The 11959-nt window shown below is 33.9% G+C and overlaps 1 protein-coding gene across 1 annotated transcript; it reads right to left on the bottom strand.

Moving 5' to 3' along the window:
- Positions 1 to 5219: 5219 nt before the first annotated feature.
- On the bottom strand, positions 5220 to 11681 carry LOC21399103 (filament-like plant protein 4). Its single transcript, XM_010106130.2, has 6 exons — positions 11388 to 11681; positions 9745 to 9878; positions 8973 to 9192; positions 6432 to 8865; positions 6123 to 6162; positions 5220 to 6026 (listed from the first exon to the last, which is right to left on the bottom strand). Exons 2-6 carry the CDS (start codon positions 9862 to 9864, stop codon positions 5577 to 5579), a joined length of 3264 nt encoding a protein of 1087 aa, XP_010104432.1. The 5' UTR covers positions 9865 to 9878; positions 11388 to 11681; the 3' UTR covers positions 5220 to 5576.
- Positions 11682 to 11959: the final 278 nt, after the last annotated feature.

Raw genomic sequence — 11959 nt, 5'->3', positions numbered from 1 at the left:
ATAAAAAAAAAAAAAAAAAAAAAAAGCGTGCCTCGCACGCGTGATACTAAAATAACAGTTACATAAATTGCCGAGGAAGAAAAAAGAAAGGGTAAAAGAAATAAAGACAAAAGTGAAAAAAAATATCTGATAAAAAAAAAAGATAAAAAAAAACTTAAGAAAAATTTTGTGCGAAATGTTTCACAACTTAAGTTAAAATTTATAAAGATCACGGATAAAAAAAATATTTATATAAAGATACATTTAAAAATAAATTAATTTAATAGAGTAAAAAAATAATATTTTAAATAACCGTAAAAAAATATTTAAATGAGGGGCAACGAAACACCCCAATAAACTAATTCTCTTTTTAAGGAGAGAATAGATATATTATTATATCAAACTGCGCGTAGGTCCAAGTTAATATAACCTTAGATTAATCCATGAATTTAGGAGGTTTCACATTGACTGTATTTCTACTAAGCTAGACACGAATCCATGATTTCTGAATGAATTTCGGTCAGAAATGGTGTGCTTTAATACACTCCTTCTGTGGGCCAGTTTAGTAGTGCTCTAAATTTTAGAAAAATTATTGTTAATTGTATTGGAAAAAAAATAGTTGTTATAGAAAGTAACTGAGTGTTTAGTAAACTGTAATTATATAAGTTGAGTATTATGAAAGTTTCATTAATTATTATTCAAGATGATTGTCGCACAATTTAAAAGCTAAAATTACCTTTGGATTGTTTGTGATTTTGACTGTAAATTCTTCAAAAATTCTTTAATAATCAATTTTCATAATTTTTACTAAACACAAATTTCAGTTGTGAATTATTAGAAAATTGATTTTGGACTCTGAAAATTACTACCAAACATACCTTATATACTACATAGCGTATAATAGACACCGCAACTTGTTCTTGAACTACTTCAATAAAGTAAATCTTTTTTTTTTTTTTTTTAATACTACATATACGGTTAAGCAACCAAATTAATTTTGAACTTCATGAAGAATAACGATATTCACTTTCACTCGCTGTAATTCTAAAATTGTACTGAGCTTTTGTTTTCTCAACACGACAAATTCACAGTCCCACAAACTCGTTCTCCGCCCCTACGGATGCTATTGTCCCGAAAAGTGTGAAATTGCAGAAACAATAACGTATTCCAAATGTTTTGAAAAACTTCATAGAACTGTCATGAAATCGTGTTCCGTTTTTACCAGATTACAAAAGGCGAGCAGAGAAAATAAGAAAATTATGAGCTTTAAATGTCAAACACAATCCTTAGCTATAAAATTAGTATATACCAGAGTCGAGATACGAGGTTAATTTTTTCTTTCTTTTATTTTATTTAGTCCAATGAGAATGAGAAAGAGCTTGTTTTGAGGTGGACACGACATATGAAAATTTAACATTGAAATTGATGACCGGAAAATATCCTAAATACCCTATATGTTTAGTCAAAATATTATCATCCCCTTCATTTCACCGATTTTAGTTTTGTTACAGTAAAAAGCTCTCAGAAAAAATCACATCTAACTTTTTTACTACAATAAAAAGCATTCACATAAAGTCACACATCAACTCGAATCAACGAACTAAACGGGCTCTGTATTTACTCGTCTTATTATAAAGCGCCAAGATGACACACTAAAGTATATCAAATACATTTCTTAAAATAGATATATTGAATATTTTTTAAACATTAACGAACAAAAATATTATGTAACAAATTTTAAACCAGAAGAATTTCTCATAAAAAAAAAAAAGGACAACCAGATCTTGACTTACCCCTATGGATTTCCAAGTTTACAGACCCATCTCCTCGTAAGAAAATTCTTTTTTTAAAATTATTTTCAATTTAAAAAATATTTGTTATTAATTAATGTATAAAAAAATAATATTTTATACAGATTCTAGACAATAATCTTGAATTTTGAAAAAAATTTAACAATGGTTTTCTTTTGAAAAATAAGAGATATTTTTTTGATAGACAATATTTGTAAAGGAAATTTTGTCATTTATTTATATAAGAAGATGATGTACAAACTTGATATTTTAAAAATACTAAGGTCACTAACTCTAATTTCAATTATTATATGCTAACAGATGTGACGTATGAATTGTCATTGTTATATTAATAAATGTTAAAAATATTGTAATGTCATTTAATAATAAGAAATTACATCTATTAATAAAAAGATAACCATTCATGTACCACATTTATTAGTATATTAGAGTTGAAATTAGAATGGTTTTCCTTACCTTGCTCGTTGAAATAACGCTAACGATGATTTTCTGCGAGATAATCCGAATGTGTGGATCCCACTTTCATTCTTGAGCTGTTACGTGGTATGGGAAATCTTCAAATGGGTTAGAACTTTGTTACTCCAGAATTCAACAAAATGAGTTTCGCAAAAATAGTAGCCGATTTTCGGTGCTGAATCTGGAGTAATATACTAGATTACCACTATCAGATTATGACGCCTAAGTCAAGAGGGTGACCAACGGTAATCGCAGGATCAGAGTAATGTAATAGACTACCATCAATAATCTATTATATTATGTCTTCTTTTTGAATATAGACCACCAATGTTGATATAGTATACTACCACTAGATTAATTCCCAAAATCAAACACATACCACCCACCGTCTCCGTTGTGGGACTAATCTAGTATATTACTACCCATAATCCACTCAATTAACTTGCGGAGTCAAGAGAAAAAACCCAAAGAAAAAGTTGATGAAATTTCAGAATACGGAATGAATCCATTGATGCGTCAACGTCTTTATCAAAAGAAGAATTTACTGACGCGCCGATTTGACATTGTTTGGCCGAAAGGATCATTGGTTTGACGACGTTTGTCAAGTTTGATGCGCATCATCATGATTCTTGCTGCAAAATAGCTTCCATATTAGTTAAAAGCAAATTAGTTACCCAAAAAAAGTTCCTGATAACACAGTGCGGTGCTTTCAACAGTTCGTGTACAAACCATATTCTTTCGAAGTAAAGTGGAAAGAAGAGCAGTAACAGAATTATACACTGGTACAACTGGAAGACCAATCAAGAAATGATATATATGAGCACATGAATCCAGTAATCAATTTAGTTATCATGTCCTTTCTTTTCTTTTTCTTTTTTAATATAGCAATTTTCTCAAGTACTTTGGCGCAAACTGACCTGAGGATGAATTTGAATTTATTTTTTATATTTATTTTGCGACCTTTATTTCCTTTCTTGTCGCTTTAAATTTTTGACGTTTTTTGATTTTAGTCGTTTTTAATGTCCTTGTTTGTGTCATTTGTTGTCGTTTAGTATTTTATTTAATTTTTTTTGCCGAATAAAGTTATTGTTTATTACTGGATGAGGTTTGTTTTTTTTTTTTAACAAAAAAAATAATAATCTTCTCCTTTTCAATACTTTCTTGCATAAGGCTCTTCTTTATTTTATTATCGTCTTCACAATTACGTCGCTTTTTATCCGTGTTGATGTTTAATATCTCGGTCGTCGTCTTAAAATTTTTGTTTTTCCTATTTTATTGTTGTGGTTGATTTATTTGTTGTCTAATACATTTATTTTTATTTTCTTTCTTCATTTTTTATGGAATTTTTTCTCTATCTTTTTGTTGTTTAAATTTCACATTTTCAATTTTTGTTGTGGGTTTTCTGAACATTGTCGTCTGTTGCGTTTGTTGATGTTCCAATTTTTTGTCGTTTTTCCTATTTTAAGATGTTGTCATTTCTACTTCTATTTATCTTATTTTTCCTCTTAGCCCATCTTTCTCTCTATATCCTTTATTAGATTTGATTTTGTTTCCGCATGTTATGTTGTTTCTTTCCCTTACTAGTTGAAGAACACGTGCTGCGAGAAATAATTATGTATTAAGTTTTAATTACTGTGTTATCATTAAAAGTATAGAACATATGAATATAAAATCTTAAAAAGAAATTAAAATTAAAAAAATAAAATTTTAGGAAAAGTAGCAAAAAAAAGATAGAAAAGATTAAAATAAAGAAATAACAAGAAAAATAATAAACAAAATGAGTCAAAAATAACCAAAAGAGATAAATAAGTTTTAGAGCAAAATGAACCAAAGCGAAAGGAAAATAAAATTTTAGGATAAAAATAAAAAAAAGTAAAAAAAAGTAAAATGAAAGAATAAATAAATTTTAAAGTACCACTAGAAAGAAATATCTAAGCAGGAAAATATAAAATTTGAGGGAAAAAATGCAAAATGAAAAAAAAGAGATGAAAAGGGGAAAACTAAACCATGAATAATAATTTAAAAAAAAACACACACACATGTGCGGGATTGTTACTGTTCACATATTTTCAACCAAAATGTTGTCATTTTGGTTAAAAACGTGTGATAACAGTACCCGCCTTTTCCATTAATGAAAATAAATTGAAAATAAACTGACATAAAAAAAAAATAAAGTTGGTTTTTGCCTTTAAGATGGGAAGAAAAGAAAGTAAAAAAAAAAAAAAAAAAAAAAAAAAAAATTTTTTTTTTTTGTTTGGAAGAAAAGAAAAAAAAAAAAAAAAAAAAAAAAAAAAAAAAAAAAAAATCAAAGTTGAAGAATAATTATAATTAGACATTTAGTTCATAAATTTAAAATTATTATTAATTTACGTGTATTTTTTTTTACGAGAGAAAGACATTAAAAAAAAAAAAAAAAGGTACGCTGGATAGGCATTTCGACCGAAAGGCCAAACGCCCGTGAATAGTTAGCGCACAAGCGCTTTTATTATATAGATAGATTATGCTGTTCTTTTCTTTTGGTTTGTTCTTTTTTCCGGTCAATTTTACCTTTTAGTACACTATTTTGCTTTATTTTAGCTGTTTTTTAACTGTATTGTCGTTTATTATTTTATTGTCTATGAATATGGTATAATCTGCCTGCGAAACGTCGTTAGTGGATCATACCCGACCGGAAATTTTTAGACAAGCACGAAAGTCTGACCGGAATTGGTAAGACGATAAGCATGGGAATCTGAGGGGTTATCAAACTTCAACAAGACGCTTACCAGAATTTGTTAGACAATATTAAATTCGTAGAACGGCAGAAGTTCCATAATTGATAATCAAGCAGGAAAAACTGCGCAACCCCATCAAGCTGCTCACATAATAATGTAATAATTTAAAGAAAAAACATAAGAAAAATATATACACAAGCATTCTGGCAAAGCTGAAGTATACTTCTTTGATATAATTACTTGGTCTATTTCTAAGGGGTATTGCAAAGAATCAAATTATATAATAAGTACCACATACAAGATATTCAAAGCGTTTTGAAATACTTCACAGAACTATGCCATGTCCCAATTTGACCAAATTACAAAAGACGATCAGAGCGAATGAACAAATTAACATATTTGGATATCATTTACAGCCATTAGTTACAAAAATTATCTCGGCTTCACATGTTTTTTTTCTTATGGAGATTGAGTTTTCACAACCAGGACTTTCCAAAGCAAGGACTCTGGCAACACAAACAAAAGGGTATCTCCATTTTCTGGTGCTTCTAATTATTTCTTCAATGGAATTCCAAACACAAAACATCGTTTTATGGTGGTGGGGGAGCCACAAAGCCTAATGACCATTTTTTCCTTTGGAAGAAAAGAATCTGCTAAACCCACGTGAATGCTTCTCTGGCGTCGGAGCAGAGGAAGAAGACAAGGAACCTGACTTGGGTGATTTGTGTCTTGGATTCTTTGAATTTATTGGTGATTTCAGGATGCTCGGTTCTGCATCAGATGGGCTTAATGGTGCGCTGTACACATCGATCGGTGATTCAGCTCCCACTCTGTTAAGATTGGCAGAAGTAACACTTTCTAACTCAGCTTGATCAGACTCTGGTAAGTTCATGCCACTAGTAGTGGGTTCATCTTCATTGAGGCCTTCACCATTTTGACTTCTCTCACTGTATGGAGATCCCATGATCTCCGATTGAGGACGCAAGTTCTTCAATTTCTTGCCGAGAAGAAATATGGTTTCTTGACACTCAGCTAGCTTCTCTGCTGCAGCTGCGAACTCTTTTTCCTGTGAAGAACACAAGTTCAAGAATTCATTTGTTGCATGTGTATTCCTTTATAGCTATTCATTTGTTACATGAATGATGAACTTTAGAATGCATACCTGGTTTGGCTTAATTTCATTTTCACAGTTGTTCTCATTCCTGACAAGATTGAAGAAAAACAGATGTCACTTGATAGAGACATACTAGAAATTTATTCCTACACGGGAAGTAAGAAACTAACTGGCTTCTTAGAAAAATGCTTAGGGCACTACCAGTGCTAAGTACCATTACTAATAGAAGGTAGGCCCAATATTGTCGGACCCTCCCTTTATTAGAGGGTGGTGCTCAGCACCGCCGGTGCCAAATAGCATTGTTCGATGTGGAGCTGATAAAGTACTAGTATACTGCAAATAAAGTTTATTCCTAACCTTTGCAATTGCTCTTGAAGCTCTTTACACCTTGTCAAAGCATCCTGATGATTCCTCTTTTCCTCTTGAAGCTCGGCTTCAATACTTTCTGTCTTAGTGCGAAGAAGGTTCAGCTCGGTTTCCAAGTCCTGGGCCCTAGTTTCAAGTGACCTGTACGATTCTGCCATACACTTCAACTGTGTCTCAGACAAGCTATTCGACTTCTGTACAGAAGACAATTGTGATTTAGCCTCTGCAAGAAGCTGCTCGGTTTCCTGCAACTGAGACTTGGTCATCTCCAGATTTTCAGTGCATCGTGCAAAATCCAATGCAAGGTTGTCTTTCTCTGATTTCAATTGATCATACTCCTCCAACGAGATTTTGCATGATTTGGCATTTGATTCATAACTTGACACAATGTTTCCATCATCAGGGACTTCAGGATTAGAAGTGGAATTGGGCATGTGGGCACATCCATTTTGGTAGATTTCACTTGAATCCTTCTGAATGGCCTTATTCTCCGGCAACACAACCTTGTCGATGCAATCAGGACTGTTAGTTTCTGCTTCATTTCCTTTGAAGCCCAGAACACTAAATCTGAGTTCACTAGCTTTTGCTAAGACGGAAGAAAGGTCAAGAACAAAATCAATTAGACTCAAGTCGCTGTGTATGACTTTATTAAGAGTGACAGAGAATTCTTCAATCCTTTGGCTGAATTCACTGCCTTCAGTAGATGTGTCATGGACTCCCATTGCTTCTTTGCCCAAGAACAACACAAAATCATGAATCTGAGAAATGGCCGCTGCTAAATCGTCACGAATAATTTGTCTAGCTTCTCTAGCTGGCTGGGACAAAGCAATTTCCTTCTCGGAAGTTAAGCCAGCATCTTCTGGGTTTGCCTGCCGATCATCACATCCCGCATCAGAACAGTGAACATCTTCAGAAATACAACTTACTGTGTGCTGGTGCAGAGTATCATGTGTTTCCTGGATAGCGTGTTTGATATCCTCCAAAATAGTCCCTACATCAGAGTCCTTGGACACCGACTCCAATAGCACAGAGATTCTTGATTGGAGCTTCATCAATGGCAGCTGCTCAGAATTGGATCCAGGTCTGAGTTCAGGGGATTTCCCATTGGAGGTTAGCTGTTGGTTTGCCAAAGAATTTGAATCACACTGCTCTTCTTTTCTCATAACAACTTCTGAAGCATCATGGTTGACAGTTTCAGATATCTTACTGCTCATTGAATCTGAAACGGAGATGGCCCCATTGGATTCATTTGACAAACAAGCCAATTTCTCCATCTCCAAAAAGTCATCCATAAGATTTAAATGATTTGGTTTTTCAGCCCTGTTTGTTTTTTCATTACTCTTCTCCTTCTTGACTTGAGAGACCTCTGAGATCAGTGTGGTAGTCCAAGACTCGGCACAGCTTCTATCGTCGTCATTTCCATCTTCAGACATGGAGGTCAAGCTGGGTGGATTGCTAGCGTTCTGACTGAAGGAACCTTCAGCGCTTATCTGAACAATAGATTTGGGGGTTGTTTTATGTTGATTGTTGCTTTGAATTTGTGCTTCTAGACTTTGAAGCTTACTAGATGTTTTAGCACACATGCTTCTAGAGACCTGCAATTCACTGTTACGCTTGGCCAAAGCTTCCTTCAGCATCTTTGTTTCTTCTTCCACTGCCAACAAGCGTTCTGTAAGGAATTCATTCTCCTTCTGGTATTTCTGTACGTTGTCAGGAGTAAACTCAGTTGCAGGGGACAGATGCGGACTAGAGGGCTTAACGGGAGACCTCCTTACTCTAGTGTCTCCATAATCTCGTCCTAAACTCTCAACTTCTAGCTTCATTTGGGCAAGTGCAGCAGGACCTGGCAGCTTCTTCCGCACAAGACCACGTAATCTTTGGCACTCGGCTTCAAGCTTAGCTATTTTTTTGACACCCTCCGTGTGCTGCTTGTTGGCTACTTCTGCAGACCTCATACTCATGTTCTTTTCTTCATTACGAATTTCAAGCTCCTTGGAAGCAACATGGAGTTCATACTTCAATGAATTTATCTCCCTTTCACAGGATTCAATGTTGCCCTTCAGAAGCTCAATTTCTGCCTCAGCTTGTGCTTTCTCTTCACTTATCTTGATCAGCATATTCGAACGATCTTGCAAAGACCTAGAAATAGCAGCATTTTCAGCAGCAGACCTTCGGAGATCTTGTTCTAGATTTGCTAACTTTCCTTCCAGGTCAAGCTTGATCTTCTCGCACTGTTTGTTTTTCGTAAGAGCGAGCTCTTGCAATTTTTGCTCATGTTCTTCCTTGAGATTTCTTATCTGCCGCATACACCCTTTCAAAGCACCATCTAAATGTGATGCCCGATCTTCAGCTGTGAGCTTCGAGAGCGTCACAGTTTCCAGATGATTTTTTAACGCAACAGCTTCTGCTTCAGCCTTTTCCCACCCTGCAGAAAAGATGCTCTCGCATTAAAAACTCACGTGAAGGCAGAAAGAAGTAACTATGCATTTGGAACCTGATTTTAAATGTAGCAAGATTGGTTCAGCATTATACCTGAGACAGCTTCTTCAGCAACTTTAGCATGCTGTTTCACCAGATTATCCTTGTTCGTCATCTCTGACTGAGCTGCCGAGAGCTTTTCATTCAAATAACTTATTTCATCATCCAGTGTCTTTACTTGGTCCTCATATGCCTTCACTTGATCCTCCAAACCAGTCAGATGGGCATATTGCTCCACCGAAATTTGCACATAATTTGGTTTTTTGTAGCTATCCTGTTTTCATTAAAAAGAGAGGGAGAGAGATGGAATTATTTAATTGTTCTGACAAAGTTTCTAAGAACCTAAGAAGCTGAAAAATGGCCATCAGCTTGTGAAGAAAATAGCAGCTATCCTTCCGCGGTTCCTTTTACATGGTTGAAAGATCTCCACTCAAAGGGGAAGAGAACATTCAGCCCAGAATACACGCATAAATGTCAATTTCCTGGCCCCATATGTTACGTGGTATCAGGTAGTTCAAGGTCGGTAGAGTTTATTACACTGAACTCCAATAAAAAAAGATTATGTTTCTGCAAATAAGGTTTTCCTTATACTTGTTAAAATCGAATTTGTGCTTCACAATGTGTATGATCTGGTTCAAAATTCTAGAGATAATGCGTGGTAGAGTTGAGAATAGTTGCCTATCAAAAAACCAATCATGAAAATGCCACTGAAGAGGGAAAACAATTGGGAACTTGAGCATAAAAGAAAGGCAGTGAAGAAGAAAAGTTGTCATGATATTAGATATGATGGTTTTATTGGGAGTAAACCTGATATGAATAAACTTACCTCTCCATGGGATCCTCCTGAAGCCAGAGCAGCAGCAGCCGCATCTGCTGCCGCAGCTGCTCTCTCAGCTGCAGCCTTGTCTGATGATTTTTTCTTCCATGGCCAGCTTCGTCGATCCATTTAGACTGTAATGCCTGCAAAGAGATGGATTGTAAGTTACATATAAAGAATTTATTTTATTTCAAAAAAATAAATACACATAATAGTTCAAAAACATAACCTTGCTGGTCAATTTTCCAAATTCAGAGAAATTCACTAAAATTCAAGTGATAAGAAGGAATGTAATCTATAAACACGGGGCAGAAATGTATGCCAGGAGCTGAAAAGTACATAGCACTAGCTCACTAACATTACTTTCATAAAATGGCAAATCTCTTCTAGATCATTACATAAAAAAGATGTTGGGTCACATTTTTTCCGGCTTCCCTTTACCCTCCAACAATTTTTTAATCTTAGTTGTTACAAATGGGAAGAAACTAAAATCGGTCTAATTTAATATACGCAAAGCATATCACAATGATCAGTTTTCTCGGTCAAATTTCTAAAATTGACGTCAATCCTCTGAAACACACTTGCGCAAACAAATTTTTTGTTTGAAATTTCAAAAAAAAAAAAAAAAAGAGAAAAAAAAGATTTTTTTTTTATTTTTTCTGGCTTTGGAGAAAAAATAAAGAATTATTGCATAATTAAGCCAAATACTAGTAATAAAAAAAGAAATAAAAAGTTAAAAAAATCCCATTTCGGTTCGCTAGATTTTGGCAACCAAACAGAATCATCCGTAATGTAACATAGATAAAATTCTAAAGACTAATCGAAGTTTAGAAAAATTAGTGTTTTTACTAAAACTTAAAAAGTAGAAATTGATTAAAAGAAAGTTTGAAAAACTGTTACTATAAATAGTAATGCTCAAATACCGCCCTTGTAAAAAATTTATACGTATTGAAGACGCTACTATTTCAAAAGAACATTTGGGTTAAATAAGCACTACTAATGCAGAATCTCAAACGCAAGATCTAAACACACAGCTCTTGATTGCTGAAGATCCTGTAATTTGAAGAAGATTTTCATTTTTGAAAATATAATTTATGCAAATTAAATGGAACAATTGGAACTCACAACGAAAAGTGCTTTTATCTTAGATCGAATTCAATCAGAAGACAATCTGTGCGAAACAGAACGGTGAGTAAAAGTATTTTTGATAACCGATTCAACCCAAAAATAACCAAATTTTGCAAGCAAACATATGATTTACTGATACAAAATCAGGAATCTTTTTTTTTTCTCCTTTGAGCTGTAAAAAAAATGACACTCACAGCGTAATTCAAACAAGAAAAATTTGAAAAAAAAAAACTATTTTCCAAAAAGGAACAAAGAATCCAGAAACAGAACCATCACCGACAGAGAGAGATGAAAAAAGATATCTCCAATCCAATAAAGGCAAAATCTCACCAAAATCCAAGAATGCTTAAGAAAAGACGGAAGACGAGAAATTAGAATCACGAAGCCATTATTTTCCCTAATTTTTTTTCTCAGAATCTCCCTTCAATACGCCATTACTGAAAGCAAAGAAGAAGAAGAAGAAGAAGAAGAAGAAGAAGAAGAGAAGGCTGAAGAATAACCAAATGCAGAAGAAATTGGCTCACCAGAAGAAATGCAGCTACAGAAAACTCTCAAAGAGAAATACAGATTGCGAAACTTTGCGACGAGGACGAAGACCACCGAGCTCCGTACGATATTCAACAATGGAGATCCGAGACTTCGATTCCTTCCTCGGTAAGTTTCGCGAAAAGATAAAAGAAACAAAGAAATACGGAAAATGGAAGAAAAATAGGAAAAGGAACCGTAGAAACGGAGGAGCTGTTGATGACGGTGGTTGTTGTGGTGGTGGTGGTGGTGACGAAGGTGGGTAAGGCTTGGAGAGTGAAATATTCGGATTTAGGTGTCACTTAAAACTTAAAAGGCAAGGACTTCGGACAAAAATAAAAAAAATATTTTATTCCAATTTATATTTTCACACACGCGAAAAAAGATAAGGGTCCTTAAAAAAAAAGGGGAAAAAAAAAAGGAGGAAAGAGACATGATTAATCAATAAAATAAAATATTTTAGGGAAAAAAAAGGAGGAAAGAGATATGATTAATCACTAAAATAAATTATTTTTTTACTTTGATTTTTGGGTGCGTGCTTCTGAATTTAATTATCTGAGGATATTTACTT

Source organism: Morus notabilis, unplaced genomic scaffold, assembly GCF_000414095.1.
Source record: "Morus notabilis unplaced genomic scaffold, ASM41409v2 Scaffold550, whole genome shotgun sequence".
Classification (NCBI taxonomy): domain Eukaryota; kingdom Viridiplantae; phylum Streptophyta; class Magnoliopsida; order Rosales; family Moraceae; genus Morus; species Morus notabilis.
The sequence above is the reverse complement of the archived record's forward strand: the minus strand, read 5'-3'. Positions and strand labels throughout refer to the sequence as shown.

What these genes read in the sequence shown, in the direction of transcription:
- LOC21399103 (XM_010106130.2), bottom strand. Translation starts at nt 9,864, where the DNA reads ATGGATCGACGAAGCTGGCCATGGAAGAAAAAATCATCAGACAAGGCT. An exon ending in CAGGAGGATCCCATGGAGAG is followed by an intron (nt 9,193 to 9,744) that starts GTAAGTTTATTC and finishes TAATGAAAACAG; the next exon opens with GATAGCTACAAAAAACCAAA. An exon ending in ATGAAATTAAGCCAAACCAG is followed by an intron (nt 6,027 to 6,122) that starts GTATGCATTCTA and finishes TGTTCTTCACAG; the next exon opens with GAAAAAGAGTTCGCAGCTGC.